Raw genomic sequence first — 20,336 nt, 5'->3', positions numbered from 1 at the left:
TAACCCTTGTGTTGTCTTGCGGGTCAAAAGTGACCCAGTAGCATGTTTAGCTGTAGAAAAAATACCCTAAACTATCTTTTTCCGACTTGAAATTTTTTGACTTTTCCTTAATTGACCCCATCATTTAAAAAAGTGACACTTTGTTTTTGTTTATATTTCCATGTGGGCTGTACACCACGAGGGTCCAAGGTTTGTCTTATGGGTCATTTAAGACCCGTGAATTATAAAACCATTTAAAAAACATTTAGACCATTTAGAAAAAGAGTTCAACACATAAACTCTCTCTAATACATACACACACACCTGCACTCACCCACACACACGCAAACACACACGCACACACACACATCAAAGAAACTGGATTGATGTACGAATTGAACTTGCATTTGACCTGCACTTGCACTCTCAATCTGCATCTAACCCCTCACATCACACAAGCTCTCAAACACAACAAAAAATAAGCTGAGACATAATAAAATCAAATTAGGTATAGAGGATATGAAGGTATGCTTAATCTGAGTACACTCTTATAAATGGCTGTAAATTTACGGCGGAATTCCAGCAGTAAGATACTGTTATTCCAAAATACGGTAGGATATTGTCAATTTGATGTCTTCTTCTCTTTTCACAATCAAGACTGACGACTGGCAGTAAACTACCACAAAATAATTGTACAATACAGTTTTTTTTCTACGCAAGACATTTTACTTCTATTTGCATCTTAGAGAACCAGCATTTAAAGACAATATTAAACGGAAAGAAAAAAAATACTTTCCATAATAAATCTTTTAGGGAATGAATCGAAATCTACAGAGTCATAATCAAAAATGTTAGAATACCAGTGTTGGTGTTACATGTTAAAAATACAATGTTAATTAAACACTTGTTTAGTCAAATTCCAAGATAGGTTTGTCAGTTTCCCTAAAGAGATGGTGTTCGCTAAAGAGTTGCTCCCACAATCGCAACGTATCTGTGACGTCACGTGTCGCCCTGGAGACAGCGGTATGGTGTCTTGTCTGGAGCTTATTATAACAAGGTAAGTTCCCCAAAGCTATTAAAACATGCTCTTTCTGTTCTTTCTTTAATGTATTTATGTAATGTAATGGTGATGTATTGTTTCAATGTTTGTAACTCCCTGGCGGACATTATACCACAATGTATGCTGCGTTTATACTGTTATGTATTCTGTATCTAAAAAAAGATCTATTTAAAAAAACAAAAATAAAAACGAGGTAACTTCCATGTTAAGATCATCATGTTTTTGATTTTGATTATTTTTTATGAATGCATTAACTTTCTGTTTGCGCAAGAGTATCAACTTATGCTTAACGTAAGTTCATTTGTTTGGATATCGTGGTACGACTGTTCAGTACAGGGGTGCTCAAGTCCAGTCCTTGAGAGCTGCTATCCTGCAACTTTCAGATGCTTTCCCGCGCCAATGAACACACCTGAATCAAATGAAAGGCTTGTTAGCAGGTCTGTTGGAGTAAAGATGCATCGAAAAGTTGCAGGACGGTAGCTCTCGAGGATTGGACGTGAGCACCCTTGGTTTATTATTTTTGTTAGCAGCTAAAGCTAGCCAAGCAGGTGTAGCAAGGGGTGTCGGGTGGTTAAACAAACATTTAAACTAGAGATGTGCTGATCAGGTTTTTTCCTGCCGATTCCGATCACCCATCACCGATCACCGATACCAATTTTCACTTTAATTTAGACAAAAACTTGTTTTAATAACTTTTTCCAAGAAAAAAACAAAACCGGCATTTATCATTTTATGCACTGAAAAAGTTCATTTGCGTTCAGCTTTACTCGTTGCCAGCAGCTAAACTTCTCCTCAGTAGTAGACATGCGGACCGACGCCATGATGTTTTTTAATACAACCCTCAGTGTATGAACAAAGCGGTCCGTCCACAAACTCTCTTGATTACTTGCTTACCAGTTATGTTGACTTGGTGGCTCAGGACAAGTAACATTAGAAAAAAAAGCGCAGGACACTACACGTAGATATTTCTGGTCGAGTCAAACTTTATAATAGAGGTAGAGAAGTCATGAGATAATGGCGCCACGTATGGGGTTCCATTTGTATCAAAAATAAGTAGAAGTCATGTGTAGATGTGTCGTTGGTCTATGTTGCATGTAGATGTTGCATATGTGTTTGTTGCATATGTAGATGTTGCATATGCGTTCGCTGCATATGTGTTCGCTGCACATGTCTATGTTGCATATACGTTCGCTGCATATGTGTTTGCTGCATATGGAGATGTTGCACATGTCTATGTTGCATATGCGTTCGCTGCATATGGGGTTCATGTCGTTGGTCCTTGTCGTTGCTATTGCCTGTTCTGTTCGCCATTAAAGTCTTGAAGTAGGTCATGTCTGATCAAAGTATTTATTACAAAAATGTGGGTAGAACTTCAGTAGAAGTTCAAAATTCTCCATTCAAAAGAACTTCAAATCGTGACTCATCTGACCACAGAACAGTCTTCCATTTTGCCTCACTCCATTTTAAATGACTCCTGGCCAGTGCAAACAGCTGAGCTTGTGGAGCTTAGAAATGGCTTCCTCTTTGCACTGTAGAGNTGTGTGTGGTGAAATAAGGTTCATAGCTGTAAGGAAACAAACAGAATTGGACATTTTTAATCTTTTTTTGCACTTTAACTTGACTGCCGGATCAAATTGACCCGAACAGTATCGATGTAACAAGTAGACGCAGGGGGGACTTCAAATGTGTAAAATGAATAAATTTTCAATTTATATGTAGAGTTCACCTATTAAGACAAATAGAAAAAGTTTCATGCAATAAAAATACTTGCAACTATTTTAAAAATATTTTTAAACTTTGAAACGGGTCAATTTGACCCGCAACATAATAGGAGGGTTAAGAACAACTGCCTGATTCATTCTATTAAGAGTATGGATAAACATTGATCATTACTGGTTGTGGTTTTTCATGATCTATTATCATGACTAAAAGGAAAATGTCAAATGTTGTCACTCTTGGAGCATCCATTATAAGCTTAAGTCTTTAGCTACGTTGCTGAAAGTTTAGAGCTTAAACTTTCAGCTAACCAGATGACATTTAATTCCATTTTAGGAGACTGAATGTTAACATTATTATTACATTTTGAGGTGTATGCATGCAGGTTTTATAATTAAACATGCCAATATTGTGTAGGGCTGCAACTAATGATTATTTTAGCAATCAGTTCTTCTGACGATAAATCAGATTTTAAAAATTGCCTTCTGCAGATTTTTCATTTCAACACTTACGCCTATGCAGTATTAGAAATACATAACATGTGAATAAACTACTTTATTTAAAATAAACATTTTACTGCCTAAAATGCAATAACGGCATTCCTTTAGTGAATGCAAGATCGTTTGTAGCAATGTATGGATCTGCAGTTCTTTTAACATTAACAGCAAAGGGTACTGAATAGGTGTTTCTTTTTACTATAGAATTTGAAAGAAGTGAAGATAAAATTGTCCCACTTGACAAGTTTTAGGCAATAAAATATATATATTTGTTTAAGGTATTATTGGCCCTAGTGGCCTTTATTTGATAGTGAATTGACAAGAAAGTGGCTAATGAGAGAAGACATGCGACAAAGGTCACCAGGCCTGGAATTGAACCTGAGACAGCCGTGTCGAGGATTAAGGCCTCCATATGTGGGTTGTACTTAACCCCTGTGCCACCACAACACCCCTAATGTGCAGAATCTGCCAAGTTTTTATTCGATTAAAATTAATTACCAGAATCATTGGTAAAATCAAAATCAACTTATAATCGTAGATTTTATGGATTCAAACAATTTATTTGACTTTGGTTTCCATCGCTCACACTTTAATCAAAGTATATTAACAGACAGAAAAACTACAATACACAGTTTTTCTGTTATGGTAATAGTAACAGCCTGTCCACTTATCTGACCCTTTCATGTAGAATCAATGCAAAGCTTCTTCCAATCAGATTGAGAATCTTCCAAACACCATATCCATCTTCTGGAGGACTCAGCTGCAGGAGGTGGACTTCTCTGACAACTGCCTCAAAGAGCTTCCTTCCTACATCTTTGAACTAGAGGTATGTTCAGCGGTGTTGAACTGGACATTTAAGATTAATTGCAAATCTAAAATGAATTTTCTGTGACAAACATGACTGTGTATATTCTCAGTCACCTGAGTCATGACTACTGCAACCTGAACAACCAGAGTGTCTGTCTACCCACATTTGTCTGTGTGTTTATTTTTGAGTTTTTTCTGTGTGATCCTGTTCCCTCTGAGTCTCTGTCTCTGCGTCTTCCCCATTGATTGTCCCAGGTGTGTCTCGTTCCCTTGATTACCCCGTGTGTATTTAGTCCCACCTGTTGTCTGTGTTCCTTGTTGGGTCCTTGTCAAACGTATCAAACGTACGTCCTTGTCCTTGATAGTTAGTCTGCCGGCACAGTAGAACTGCGAAGTCCTGTGCTGGCATTAGCTCGTCATGTCAGTCTTTGTTTTATACAGTTGCTACCGGTGTTAAGCACTAGCTTTATTCTCTGCCGTGCTGCCTTTTTACTGGACTGTCAAGCATTTCATTAAAATTCTTCATCATCATCATCTTCATCCTGGGTCTATCTGCGCTTCTCCTCACCACCAACCACACCATTCCTGACAACATTAAAATGAGCCAATATCATTTCAGTTCTATTAATCCAATATTAATCCTAAAAGGACATGAAATGTTGTAAATCATATTTTCCAAGTGACTTCAAAGAGTTGTTGTGGATGCTGATGAGAGTGGACCGGGAGGATGTCACGTAGCAGTCTGTATCACAGTGGCACTGGAGAAAGTTCTGACAAAGCCTTCAGTTGCTATGTGACAGTCTGATGAAGATGTTATTAGTTCTCTGTAATGTTCCTCATGAATTTTATTTCTCTGATTTATTCTAAATGTCTGTAAGAAGCATCTTCATGAGAGAAACTGATCCTCATGTGATCTGAAGCACAATCTGATTGCGGTGCAATTTGTTCCTGTTAATTGTTGAAAAATTAGGAACTAGTTGATTCCTTTATTTTATTTAAATATCACTGAATTGTGACACATTTTCTTGATACTTGGTTTGATATCAGATGAGGCTGTATGAGCTAGTATTCTTACCTGCGTCATACTGTCTGAACATTCATATTCAGATCCACATTCACCTAGAAATGATTTAAAAATGATTCAAATCATAAATGAGTTATAACCAATAATTTTATAGCTTGTTATGGCTCATGGAACGGTCAGATGGTGGGGGGAACCGCGGAGGTGCAGGAGGAAGAGGGCTTGTCCTGTCAGACCATCAGACTGCTTCCTTTCTTTTATCCACCTTACTTTACACATTATTCTTTATTTAACAAAACAATTAATGAAAGAAATATAAAATAAAACAACAAATAAACTCTTCTGAGTCCGATGTTTTGGGTTGACTTACTGACCTTACAACCAGATGGGTCCTGCGACAGACTGGTGACCTGTCCCGGGTGATCCCGCCTCTCACCCGGAACACTAGCTGGAGATGGGTACCAGCAACCCTCCTGACCCCACTAGAGCGAAGGGTATACAGAAAATGGATGGATGGAGGAGCAACCAGATGGTTGGATCTCTAACTTTGATATGCTATATAAAATCTTAGTTTGTTGTTGCTTCTTTTACCTTTAATACACTACAGAACATTAGGTGGTTTCAGTTTTTTTGCATTCAGAAACCTTATGTGTAGCAGGAACTTTGTCAGCATCAATGTCCTAATGCCTCCTGCCTCCATCTGCTCTTCCCTTCAGGCCATCGTCTCATTAAAGCTGTGTGGGAATCTAATTGAAACGCTCCCTTCTGCTAATAAATGGAAGTGCTCGAAGCTCAAGACTCTGGATCTGTCCAGGAACCAGCTTGGCAGGTTGGTCCACATGCTCACCTGAAAAGTAGTAGTCTGGCGGAAATAACTGTTGATGTCAGCTGATATGAAACCAATACGCAATGCCTCTGTGGTTTTGTTTTGCTCCATCTGAATAGTAAGGCTTTATAAAATTTTAAATAAATAAAATTATAAATAAAATAAAAAAAAAACAGAGGATGAGACTTGAAATCTGAACTTCCGCACACGCGGCGCCTGCTCTGTCACCGCACCACATCTACATTATTATTTTTTTAAATTGACAAAATAGAGCTGTTTTCTTGTATTTCTTTCTCTTCTTTTCCTCCCCAGACATTCCACTTGTCTGGGGTACAGGCTGCTGCTGTATCTTGTAGTCACTATTTCCTAGTAACCTGATGTCTTTCGCAGCCTCTTCTATAACCATTGAAAGGCCTCCGAAGCTTTTCAATGGTTCAGTGGTTCAACAACTGTTACTATGAGTTGTTGAATTTCTGCAACGAGTCATTATAACACCTAAAAACAGACAAGTTCCACTTTCATAGGTAACAAGAGTGATCACTTCTTCTTTGCATGGTGATCTTTTCCATTCCATGGAGTTCTTGGTTAACTCTGTGACGACAGTGATTGTTCTAAAGGTTCTGTGTGGTTTTGTTTGGAGGCAGTTTTGCTCATCTATACGAGCTTGTGAAGATATATTTTATGTTATATTTATTCAGCCTTCATTCTAACTGTACTATCATCAAAAGATGTGAGGGTCTTATAAAAAAAATCTACTATAACATTGACATAACATAATATTTAACATGCTAAATGTCTGAGATAAAGCTCAAAATCATTATTTAAAAAAAATATTATCCATTAAAACAAATGTTATATGATGTTCAGAATAATTGTTAATTGCAGTTCTTTTTGAAATAAATGTGATTGAATGTTAAACATTTCCTCTGGGAAAAAAAATACAATTTAATTCAAAAATACTTTATTTATTCCAACGGAAATTAAATGTTGTAAATCTTATGAGGCAAATATCAAAGAGCAGTTGTAGATGGTGAGACTGTTGTCAGGAATGATGTCCAGTAGCAGTCAGTCTTGCAAATAATCTGAAGAGGCCTCTCACTGAAGGCTGCTGCTGTACCTTAGTCTCATGACCTTCATGCTATGCTAGCAGCTCAATATTCAGGCAGCAGATGATTTTCCACAGTATCATCTCCTGGCTGATACCATCAGTTCCTGGCAGCTTTTCTATCCATCAGTTTTACTTTTGCTGCTCCTCTTTTAGTCCCTGTCTGGCCGTATGGTTAGAGAGCATTTGTCTGGATATGATTCTTTCCTATTACAATAGGTGGAAGAGATGACTTAAGCTTCCTCCTTCTCTTTGTTTTCTGGTTTTGCTCTGCATCCATGAAGACTTGTTTGACTCCTCTGGAGTTTGGAGTCATTGTTCAGATATTATCTCAGCTTTCGAGATGCTAATGAGCTGCTTCCAGTTGTAAAAAATAGCACCTTGTTGCCACAGTTATGCACCTTAACAAATGTCCAAAAGTAAGAGCAAAAATTCTTCCAGCTGCTCGGCATCCAGGACCAGAGGGAATAAATTTACAAATATGCAATGATTTAACCAGAAACATCACAAACAAAACCAATCAGAAGCAACGCAACAGAGCTGCTCCAACCTGCTGCCACAATGGGGGTGCCATTCCAGAACATTACTGACTTTTAAAAATATTCCTCAACCTAATTTCTGACTTATACATGCTATTTGACATTATTGTTAAATGTGAAAAAAATTATTATTATTATTTTTTTGCTGATTATCATTTGCCTACTTACTTTGGATGACATCTGTTATCTTTTGAGTCAGATGAGCTAATATTTTGAGATTGAGACATGTATAGTGTGAATAATTAGGATGTTCTTAACCCTTGTGTTGTCTTGCGGGTCAAAAGTGACCCAGTAGCATGTTTAGCTGTAGAAAAAATACCCTAAACTATCTTTTTCCGACTTGAAATTTTTTGACTTTTCCTTAATTGACCCCATCATTTAAAAAAGTGACACTTTGTTTTTGTTTATATTTCCATGTGGGCTGTACACCACGAGGGTCCAAGGTTTGTCTTATGGGTCATTTAAGACCCGTGAATTATAAAACCATTTAAAAAACATTTAGACCATTTAGAAAAAGAGTTCAACACATAAACTCTCTCTAATACATACACACACACCTGCACTCACCCACACACACGCAAACACACACGCACACACACACATCAAAGAAACTGGATTGATGTACGAATTGAACTTGCATTTGACCTGCACTTGCACTCTCAATCTGCATCTAACCCCTCACATCACACAAGCTCTCAAACACAACAAAAAATAAGCTGAGACATAATAAAATCAAATTAGGTATAGAGGATATGAAGGTATGCTTAATCTGAGTACACTCTTATAAATGGCTGTAAATTTACGGCGGAATTCCAGCAGTAAGATACTGTTATTCCAAAATACGGTAGGATATTGTCAATTTGATGTCTTCTTCTCTTTTCACAATCAAGACTGACGACTGGCAGTAAACTACCACAAAATAATTGTACAATACAGTTTTTTTTCTACGCAAGACATTTTACTTCTATTTGCATCTTAGAGAACCAGCATTTAAAGACAATATTAAACGGAAAGAAAAAAAATACTTTCCATAATAAATCTTTTAGGGAATGAATCGAAATCTACAGAGTCATAATCAAAAATGTTAGAATACCAGTGTTGGTGTTACATGTTAAAAATACAATGTTAATTAAACACTTGTTTAGTCAAATTCCAAGATAGGTTTGTCAGTTTCCCTAAAGAGATGGTGTTCGCTAAAGAGTTGCTCCCACAATCGCAACGTATCTGTGACGTCACGTGTCGCCCTGGAGACAGCGGTATGGTGTCTTGTCTGGAGCTTATTATAACAAGGTAAGTTCCCCAAAGCTATTAAAACATGCTCTTTCTGTTCTTTCTTTAATGTATTTATGTAATGTAATGGTGATGTATTGTTTCAATGTTTGTAACTCCCTGGCGGACATTATACCACAATGTATGCTGCGTTTATACTGTTATGTATTCTGTATCTAAAAAAAGATCTATTTAAAAAAACAAAAATAAAAACGAGGTAACTTCCATGTTAAGATCATCATGTTTTTGATTTTGATTATTTTTTATGAATGCATTAACTTTCTGTTTGCGCAAGAGTATCAACTTATGCTTAACGTAAGTTCATTTGTTTGGATATCGTGGTACGACTGTTCAGTACAGGGGTGCTCAAGTCCAGTCCTTGAGAGCTGCTATCCTGCAACTTTCAGATGCTTTCCCGCGCCAATGAACACACCTGAATCAAATGAAAGGCTTGTTAGCAGGTCTGTTGGAGTAAAGATGCATCGAAAAGTTGCAGGACGGTAGCTCTCGAGGATTGGACGTGAGCACCCTTGGTTTATTATTTTTGTTAGCAGCTAAAGCTAGCCAAGCAGGTGTAGCAAGGGGTGTCGGGTGGTTAAACAAACATTTAAACTAGAGATGTGCTGATCAGGTTTTTTCCTGCCGATTCCGATCACCCATCACCGATCACCGATACCAATTTTCACTTTAATTTAGACAAAAACTTGTTTTAATAACTTTTTCCAAGAAAAAAACAAAACCGGCATTTATCATTTTATGCACTGAAAAAGTTCATTTGCGTTCAGCTTTACTCGTTGCCAGCAGCTAAACTTCTCCTCAGTAGTAGACATGCGGACCGACGCCATGATGTTTTTTAATACAACCCTCAGTGTATGAACAAAGCGGTCCGTCCACAAACTCTCTTGATTACTTGCTTACCAGTTATGTTGACTTGGTGGCTCAGGACAAGTAACATTAGAAAAAAAAGCGCAGGACACTACACGTAGATATTTCTGGTCGAGTCAAACTTTATAATAGAGGTAGAGAAGTCATGAGATAATGGCGCCACGTATGGGGTTCCATTTGTATCAAAAATAAGTAGAAGTCATGTGTAGATGTGTCGTTGGTCTATGTTGCATGTAGATGTTGCATATGTGTTTGTTGCATATGTAGATGTTGCATATGCGTTCGCTGCATATGTGTTCGCTGCACATGTCTATGTTGCATATACGTTCGCTGCATATGTGTTTGCTGCATATGGAGATGTTGCACATGTCTATGTTGCATATGCGTTCGCTGCATATGGGGTTCATGTCGTTGGTCCTTGTCGTTGCTATTGCCTGTTCTGTTCGCCATTAAAGTCTTGAAGTAGGTCATGTCTGATCAAAGTATTTATTACAAAAATGTGGGTAGAACTTCAGTAGAAGTTCAAAATTCTCCATTCAAAAGAACTTCAAATCGTGACTCATCTGACCACAGAACAGTCTTCCATTTTGCCTCACTCCATTTTAAATGACTCCTGGCCAGTGCAAACAGCTGAGCTTGTGGAGCTTAGAAATGGCTTCCTCTTTGCACTGTAGAGTTTCTGCTGGCAGCGGCGGATGGCACGGTGGATTGTGTTCACTGACGATGCTTTCTGGGAGTATTCCTGAGCTCATGCTGTTATTTCTTTGACAGTGGCATTCCTGTTTGAGGTGCAGTGACGTTTAAGGGCCCGGAGATCACGAGCATCCAGTAGAGTTTTACGGCCTTGACCCTTACGCACAGCGATTGTTCCAAATTCTCTGAATCTGCTGATGATGTTATGCACGGTTGATGATGATAACTTAAAAGTCTTTGCCATTTTACGCTGGGTAACACCATTCTGGTATTGCTGCACTATCTTTCTGCGCAATAATGGTGGAATTGGTGATCCTCTTACCATCTTCGCTTCAGAGAGACACTGACACTCTAAGAAGCTCTTTTTATACCCAATCATATTGTCAATTGACCTAATTAGTGTTAATCGGTCTTCCAGCTGTTTGTTATATCTTCAATTTCCTTTTTCCAGCCACTTACTGCTACTTGTCCCAACTTTTTTGGGATTTGTAGATACTGTGAAATTTTGAATCAACATATTTTTTCTTTAAAATGTTACATTTACTCGGATTACACTTTTCATCTGCATCCATAGGCGTAGGAAACGGGGGAAAGGGGGAGGACATGTCCCCGCCAATATTGGCGAGAGCCACATTCGTCCCCCCCAATAATTTCACCGCAGTTGCGAAGAATTTTAAAATCTTCCACTCGCGTGCTTTTATTTTGAAGGCGCACAATAGCGCATTAGCAGAGCTCTTCCTCCCCCCTCTGAACAGCTCAGCATAAAGGCAGCAGCAGACGGAGTCAGAGAAACTCCGTTTGAATGAGGTAATAAAGGCAGCAGCAGACGGAGTCAGAGAAACTCCGTTTGAATGAGGTAAACGATCTGTCAGGAATGTTGCCATGAATATCGCTCGTTTATAACATCTTCTTGTCAGTTTACTTTCATATATAGAACTAAATCTTTTTGGTTAAGCCGTTTTAATTCTGGGAGAGTCACACGTCCAAAATTTTACTGCTAACTGTTTAAAGGTTAGCTAGTCTAGTCACAATGATTTATAATGAGACTGAAACAGCAGCGAAATGAGCCTTTTTATTATTTAAAGTGAGCAACACCTGATCATACTCGACCACTTAACATGTATTTATATTATATTATATTATTTAGATATTTAGGAGAACAGAAGTGCTAGAATGATGTTGAAGAAGCTCTGGTGAGGTCTTCATTTAGTTTATTGACATATGGATTAACTGTTTTTTTATTTTTAAATAAACTAAACTATTTTATTATGAGAGGAGCAGGTCAGGGAAGGCATAGGAGAGCCATGTGGAGTTTCAGAGTGTGAAGATATAAAATGATATTAATTATAATAGAACCACAAAGGAGAACAGGTGAAGACTGATGTCGGGTTGATTTCCTTCAACGTTTCAATATTTTTTTCATTATTTCCACACTGTAAGGGTAATGGTTAGGAGACGATAAGAAAAGTGCTTGAGGAGAGGTTTAAAAATAAATTAGTAAAATTTTTTGTTACACAGTAAATAGAGTTGAGATGTATAATAATGTAAACATGTGAAAATTAAGTTGTTTAAATTCTCATTTTGTATGATAAAAACATACTTATCTTTAGTTCACATTCTGACACTGTACATTACTGTAGTGTGTGTTGTAAATCCGTGGATCCATGCAGGAACATCAGGCTGCAGAGAGTCAGAGGGAGTCAGAGACAGAAACACGTATCCGTAGATATTTTAGTTAAATGTTTGCGGCTGAAAATGACGGAAAAAAAACAACATTTAGTCTTTTTGCCTCAGTGTTTCTTATGGCTCATGTTTGCTAAATTACTGAATGCAGAGCTGGAAAGTGAGACTGAGTTAACAGTGAGGAGCTAAGATGTCTGTTGGAAGTGAAAAGTATCTTTTTTATTTTTTTTGTAGATCAAACTGTTGCACTGATGTAGAGAGTTGTTCAAGAAGAACAAAACTTGTTTTTTTAGATTTTATTTTTTTGTATTGAGTTTAAAACTGCTGAGTCCTATTTTATGAGCTGTTTCTGCTTTGGTTTTAGAAAGAGGTAGAACCGATTCAATTACCAGTCAATTTATATCAATGCATTTTGACCAATAATCAAATGTTTTTTGACCAATAAGATATATCAGAATCTATTAGCTTGTCTGTGCTACCAGATTATGTAGCTTACTAGTTGTGAGGCAAATGAAAAGTGAGTGTTCATCCTGGAATGACGGTCATTATACTATGCATAACTTTAATCTGATTACTGGATTGTAAATAGCAATGCGTTAGATTATTTGTTACTGAAACAAGGGTCAGATTAGAGTAGCGCATTACTGAAGTGTTGATGGCACAATAGTTTATGACATTTCTGCTCAAGCTATTTACTGATCTGTCAGGTTTCTGATATGCGTCTCCCCCAATGACAGACTTGTTCCTACACCCTTGTCTGCATCTATGTTCTATTACAAATAAAATATCGACATTTGCCATCTCCACATCATTGCATTCAGTTTTTATTCACAATTTGTTTAGTGTCCCAACTTTTTTGTTATCCGGTTTGTAATTTGCACAGGCACATTATTATTATTATTATTATCCTAAGGCCAGTATTAATAATAAATAATAAAGACTTTGTGACATTTTGATTTAGTAATGTAATCAGTCACTACGCCACTAGAGCAGTAGAAGGCCCAAAAAGATGTCTGAGGCGCAGATTTAGAAGTACGCCGAAAACTACAGAATTTGTTTAAAACTGTGAGCTGCGCTGAAGTAAATAAAAGAGAGGAGTTCAAATACATGCCGACAGTGAAAATTCTTCATAAAAATGAAGATATATCACAGATTTAAACAGAAATTTAGCGCCCCCGTCACTGGGTCCTGGCCCAGGGGTCCTGGTAACTAATGCGCTAACTAATCAGCACATTAGTTAGCTGTGCTGACTAATGCCTAAAGAAACTACAAGGTAGAAATCTAAGCATTTTGAAAACAATTTTATTTAAACCACTGATATTGAAAGACCAACATTTTTTATAATATCTAAAAAACAATTTGATCAGACATGACCTACTTCAAGACTTTTTAATGGTGAAGAGAACAGGCAATAGCAACATGGACCAACGACATGAACCACATATGCAGCGAACGCATATGCAACATAGACATGTGCAGCGAACACATGTGCAGCGAACGCATATGCAACATAGACATGTGCAACATCCACATATGCAGTGAACACATATGCAACATAGACAAATGCAACATCTACATATGCATCATCTACATGCAACATAGACCAACGACACATATCAACAACATAGACCAACGACATGAACACATATGACTTCTACTTATTTTTGACACAAATGGAACCCCATACGATGTGCTCGATACGAAGGAGGACGAAGCTTAGCGTGATACAAACGCACACAAAAGGCATCGGCAACAAATTACGCTTTAACCACGTGCCAGGTTAGAATATGAAAGAAATAAGTGTGTTGCTTTTTAACTGCAGAAATCCGAGTTGGGAAGTGACATCACTCTGCAGAAAATTCATATTTTCCAAATGGAAGTACTTCTTGGACTTTTATTCAAGTATTACTCTCCTTTGAGATACGTTTACATTGCGTTTGAATAAATGCAACGTAGATTATGCAGGAAAGGAAATGAGAAAAATTAGACTAATAACCATTATTTGAATTGCGAGGATAATGTTTGGACGGGCGTGGAGCCCACTACTGGCTAATTAAGGTATTGAAGCTAGTAACCCAATTTTTAAACAACACATGGACGAACAGATGACAGACTCTTAAAATGACAACAAAAAAAAAGATTTTGTCAAAAATATTAACCACCATAAAGGTTTTAAATATATTAAAATTCGGCGAACGTCAAGTCCGAACATTTGTTTATTTATTTTTTATTAAGACATAGAATAGACGTTTGCATTAGAATAACAGCAATAGTAACAAAAAAATCTTTAAAATTTATTTTGTAGGGAGAAATAAAGCTCTTTGTAATGCCTCCGTTTTTTGGAAGTTTTTTAAAGCAGCATTTATAAAAACGTCCGGAAGACGTTCAAGAACGTTCCAACAACATTCAGAAGTATGCACTTTGTATAAGAAGTGAAAAATAAAAAAATGATTAATAACAGCCATAAAAGTTTTAAAGATATAAAAACTAAATCAAGTGAAATGACAGCAAAAAAAGAAAATTAATTGGGAATGAATGTTCAGAGTGAATGTTCAGACAACCTTTGCGGAACGTCAGGTCCGAACATTCGACGTTCGACTTTCAGACTACGTTCACGGACGTCGTGCGAACATTTTCTTGCTAGCTGGGTATCTGTCTCATGTTAGGACAGCGAAAGTTTTAATATGCATGTAAAATGTATTATTTTAAGTTAGATGCTGCAGCTTTAAGCAGAGGTTCGGTGTGAGAGTCACTACCAGAAGCGACTCTCACTTCTGAATATTTGACTCCGTCTGTCAAATATTCTGAATATTTGAGCTTTTTTTCCCCCCAGCAGTCCCTATTTACCTGTGAATGTTGTATCACATGGCTAATCCCCAAAAAAGGAAACAAGCGAAGGTTTCTCTCTGTGTACATCCAAAGCTCTGGTCGTGGGACCAGAGGTGGAAGCTCATCTGTATTCTGTATAGGGGAGTAATAGAAGTCCAGCTTGTTGCCTACAGCTGCAGCGGTTCAACAGCGAGAGCAGAACCAGCGTCTTGCACCGCAGCTCGAAGACTTAAATAATTTTGCGGGTTATTTGTTTTGCTTTCTGACCGTCATGCTAATCCGGGTGAGTGTTTGTAGCTGTGCGCTGCTTTACCTGTTATCTGATCCTCCATATGTCATTTTTACTGCAGTGAGCCTCGATGTAGCCAAACTCCGTCAAGTATGGCATTGTTTTTATGCCATATTAGATTCGTCGTGTAGATGCATTTTGACGTGCTTCAATTTTCCGCTGCAACATGCAAACTTGCCCATTCACTCAGTGCGTTATAGTTCCACACCACATCGCTTAGGATTTGTTGCTGCACGTTTGCACAGTGAGAAGGAAAGAGGAGACCAGCTGCACAGGCAGGCTGCGAATTGAGATGTGAGTGATGGTTTGTGTGATAGGCAACAAGACTCTGTGATCGGTGATCACCGATCATACACTTTTTCACGGAAATCGGCCGATTATGATCGGTGGCCGATCGATCGGCACACCTCTAATTAAAACTGTCAGAAAGGCTGTTTGAGTTAACATTATTTAGCTGCTGAGTCGTTTTCTTGAAGTTTTCGGCTATAGACGGCATAATGGGGACAGTGACTGTGCTGGACCGGTGGTTTGATCTATGCGATCAAAGCTAAGCCAAAATGTTTTTGTCTCTATAAATAATAATGATAAATAAATGATAACATATTGGCTGACTCTTTTTTTCTAAATTAGTATGTCATGTTGGTGACTGAAGCGTGTTATGATGACTTCAACACATTTCTTCTGACAGGTTGGCAGAAGAAATCCTCTCAAGAATGTTTCTATAAGCTGACTAATTTCTATAATGCCTAATGTCTAAGTTGTGTTCATGGTAATCATTTCTGACATTTTTATGTTTTATGTTGTAGGTGGTTAAAAATGCTCTCCAGGGTAAACTGGGTGGACAAAGTATTTTGGTGGGTCTGGTTAGTTTTGCTCACTTCTCTTTAAAATCTTTATTTATTATCCTAATGTGTCTGCTATTCATCCTGTTTTCCTCCAGGCTGGGAAAACCAGGCATTCTTCTGTTGGTTCATGTGCTTCGTCCTACATCCAAAGGCCACAAGAAGAATCCAAAACAGCTCATGTCAAACTGTGGGCCATGTTTTCAGATATGTGCAGGTATGTGTTATTCTAATGAGCCTACTTATTTGTAGAAGCACTTTCTCATCGGCTTTGTTTGCTATCTGAATGTAGCTGTGCTGCTAAATATATTTAATAATTTTTATTATTCGTCTTCTTATCATTATGTCAAAGATGCAAGCCAGTGTTGAAGCCTTCCTCATTGCCGTGCAACCAGGACAGCCCTTCCTCCTGCATGTTGGTGCAAACAAGAGCAGCACCAAAGACACTTCACCATCAGCACAACAATTGAGGAGTTTAAGATCCTTGCATTTACTTTACCTGGCAGAGTGGACACTCTTTATTATGATGATCATTTAAATGCATAGTGTATGAGAGGATTTGTTTTATGTTCTTCCAATTAAGGATAGTTATGTTATTCGTTTTGAATGTTTGAATATACTGGAAATATATGTGGTTTGAGGCATAGTGGTGCCTTTAAATAAAAATTCTGTTCTGAAGGTTACTGCCAAGAAAACTGTAATGCTACTTTTTTTATTTATTTTACTTTAGCAGGGAGGTGGCAGAAAGGTAACTCCGTCTCTTAATCCAACCGAAGTCCAAAAGATATATGATCCAGGGTCCGGTTAGCGAGCTTGAAATGAAATGTCGTCTGACCAGTTTTCGCGCTTCGCGGAGGTTCTTGTTCCCATGATGCAATGCGTAAAATGGAAAATACAGTACAAATACCTGTAAAACTTAAAACGGAAAAATTCCTTGAAATTTCTACAGTACATTTACCCGTTTTTTTTTTACAGTTTTTTTTTTACAGTGTAGGATGATCTTCGGCTTATGCTGAAGATGTTCAACATAAAAACATCTTATAAGTTCAACACCTTATGTTGAACAGAAGACATTCTTCATCTTGTGTTGAGGATGTTCACCAGAAGAACCTCTTCATGAGATGAACAACATCTCATGAAGTTGTTCTTATGTTCATTACCTTATGCTGAACAGAAGATGTTCTTCATCTTGTGTTGAACATCTCATATAATTATGAGACATAACAAGAGCTGATGTTAAATTGTTCACAAAATCAAGCTACATTTTTTTTTGTTGTGTTACAAGCAGGGGCGCTGCCAGGAATCTTGGACCCCCTGAAAAAAAATGTAATTAGGCCCCCTGCCCCCACGCAGCTGCTCTTACAATTTCTTGAGTCTATCTGACCTATCAAAAGCATCACAATTTCAAAGGCTTGTAATTGCCTTGCTTTCTTTGGTCCAATACTGATAACAAATACAATATTTACTGCTCATGAATTTTACATGCAAGATGAAAATTCAGCTTGCATACAGTGTGCTTAAATTTTTCTATTAGTTTTAGCTTACTGAAATGTCTCCCCACGAGCAACAGTCATAGACAACATGCAAAATACACATAAAGCAATCCAGACTTCTCAAAAAATGCTATGTAGTTGCATTTTATTCAAGCTGCAGTATGTAACTTTAATAAAAAATATGTTTTCTCCATATTTGTTAAAGCTGTCACCATGTCATAGCAGTTTGAGACAATCTGTGAAAACGATCAATCTCCTCCCTGAACTACTATTGCTAGCCAAAGTAATGCACTGTTCTGACCAAAATCAACCAATCAGAACCAGTAGGACGCTCTTAGCACTGTCAATCAACCTCATTCACTCACTGTTAAATGTGCTAATGGTGGAGAAACAGAATAGCACAGAGCAAGGCGGAGGAAGGATGAGTCACATGAGATTGTGACTGACGGCACTAAAACTCTCCTGCCTCTGATTAGTTGTTTCTAGAGAGTACTGGGAGAAAGCAGAGGAAATAGATTTCACAGATTACCTCTCATACCACACTGTCACAACATAATGACAGTTTTAAAAAATATGTGGAAAAAAATATTTTTTATAAAAGTTACATACTGCAGCTTTAATTTCACTTAGGAGAGAACAGGTCAGGAGGGATTTGAGTTAGAGCTGCTGCTGACTGACTCATCTGTTAAGTGGCAAAAGGTACAATTTCAATATATGAATATCTTTCTAATTTTTTTCCCTTTATTCATTAAATGCTAGTGAAATGGAGGTAATCAGTAGACTGTAGCTAAGCTAATTATGCTAAATGGTTGATAATCTCACACCATCTACCCACCTCTCTTGGAGAAAAACTGAACTATAAATTGACACTCTTGCCTTTTTCTCTCTCTCTCTCTCTCTCTCCCTCTCTCTATTTATTTATTTATTTTTTCTTTAAAAACCTGACTTTATTACTTTCTTAGCCACAGTCGTTCGTGTCTTCCACTGACTGCAGCTGAACACACACAGTGAAGCGCTCCGAACAGTAATGAACCATTTAATGCAGGGCAAATATGGATGTGTGTTTTTTGGTCTGAGAGTGGGAACATTACATTTTTACTGCTAAAAACAATCTTTGAAAGTACAATATGATTAATTTTGTAATTGACAGGGCCCCAATTTTTTTTTTTATTTCTATGAACAATAAATAAAAAAATAAATTGTGGAGGGACACTGTTGGTCATGGTCCCTAGAATTGTCATCATTTCCCCCCAGTATCGCGCCCCTGATTACGAGAGGTATTTTTATAATTCTCTACCTAAAAAAATATAAAGGACTGAACCGTTGACAAAAAAGTTCCAAATTGTTGACTTTTTTTTCCTTTCAGTATAATTAATTCAGAAGTAATAACTTCACATTTATATAATTACAATAATAAACATTTACTGTGTAAAGGAAAACTGCTACAACGCTTGCTTTGTGGTAAAAAATAAATAAATACTGTTGATCGTCTTTTTGTATTGTATAACAAATATACATGATAAAAAAATTATTGAATTGAGTTGAATTGATAAATAACAGATAGTTTCATCATGCCAAATATATTTTGGATTCAAAATTCAATTAATTTGCTTTATTTTGGGGCTTTTGTTAGGGCGGGTCATTTTTGACCCTTAAGACAAGGGTAGTAAACAGAATGTTAAGACAACACGAGGGTTAACTGTCTGTAGTGCTACTGAAGTTGAAGTGTACTTCTGACTTCATTGCAAATTCTGTCTTTTAGAACCGAAGAAGGGCCTAAGTCCAGGAGGCTAGCCTTCCTGACAACATGGAACAGAAGAGATCCGGACCCAGGTAACGGTTGGTCAGTCGGTTAGTCAGCTAGTTTCAAAACACTGCAAATATCTTAAGGTCACTGTGTGTTACAAACAGTGCTGGTCTTTGAGAACCAAATGCATTTTATCCTGGCTTTAATCTATGTAAATATGTCTGGAATCAGTCTAAAATGCCTGTATAGTTACTAAAATTGCAGAACTAGAGAAAGACTTTCTTGGCAGCAACATTTTACAGCAAAACTGCCCTCGAAAAAGCACACAAAATAAGTTTGGTGTGCATTTTTTTTGTCTAAGGAAAATGTGCCAAAATATCCCCCAGATGTTTCCTTTCAATTTTCATATACATTTTTATTTAGTTTATCAAAATTTGCCTCTCAAATTCCAATTTGATTTGCATGTGTTGTAAATGTCCCTTTGAAATAAACATACAAATTTATGTGTGAGCTATTTTTGTTTATTTAGGAAAACAATCTGAAAGGAGATGTTATTAAAATTCAAGGTCAAATTTGTTTATTATGAAGTTATTCAATCTTCAGGCATCTGTGATCACACACCTGCTATTGTCCACATAAGTATTTTTTTGTGTCTGTAAAGATCATTTACTCAAGAGCTTTTGGATGCTACCCTGTGCTGTAAACACTTAGTCTCATAAAATGTTTCACTCCAACATATTTATCCATTGATATGCAGCAGAGATGTGTATTGTCCACTGTGTCTGAACTGTGAGCTTTGACTCTTTGTGTTCTCTGTTCCACAGTTTGTCCCATTGAGTTTCCCAGTGTTCTGCGAGATTCCTTGGAAGTGTTGATCCTGAATGATAACCAACTGGAATGTGTTCCCCAGTCACTATGTGCTCTACACAACCTTACTGAGCTGTATCTCTCTAAGTGAGTTCCTCTGTGTGTCTTGTGCAACTGTCATGGTGAAAGTCATATTTAGGATTAAAACAAATGCAGTAATTTCCTATAGTAAAGGATTGGTATTATGTA

The 20,336-nt window shown here is 37.3% G+C and overlaps 1 protein-coding gene across 1 annotated transcript in view; it reads left to right on the top strand.

Moving 5' to 3' along the window:
- lrrk1 (leucine-rich repeat kinase 1) overlaps nt 1-20,336 on the top strand; it is a 71,835-nt gene that overhangs the window by 20,090 nt on the left and 31,409 nt on the right. Inside the window, exons 13-16 of the mRNA XM_008405004.2 lie at nt 3,941-4,078; nt 5,797-5,909; nt 19,296-19,366; nt 20,105-20,234. Of these exons, the coding sequence (XP_008403226.2) occupies nt 3,941-4,078; nt 5,797-5,909; nt 19,296-19,366; nt 20,105-20,234 (452 nt within the window). The remainder of the gene's footprint in view (nt 1-3,940; nt 4,079-5,796; nt 5,910-19,295; nt 19,367-20,104; nt 20,235-20,336) is intronic.

The sequence above is a fragment of the Poecilia reticulata genome, linkage group LG3, assembly GCF_000633615.1.
Source record: "Poecilia reticulata strain Guanapo linkage group LG3, Guppy_female_1.0+MT, whole genome shotgun sequence".
In the NCBI taxonomy this organism is placed as follows: Eukaryota; Metazoa; Chordata; class Actinopteri; order Cyprinodontiformes; family Poeciliidae; genus Poecilia; species Poecilia reticulata.
The sequence above is the reverse complement of the archived record's forward strand: the minus strand, read 5'-3'. Positions and strand labels throughout refer to the sequence as shown.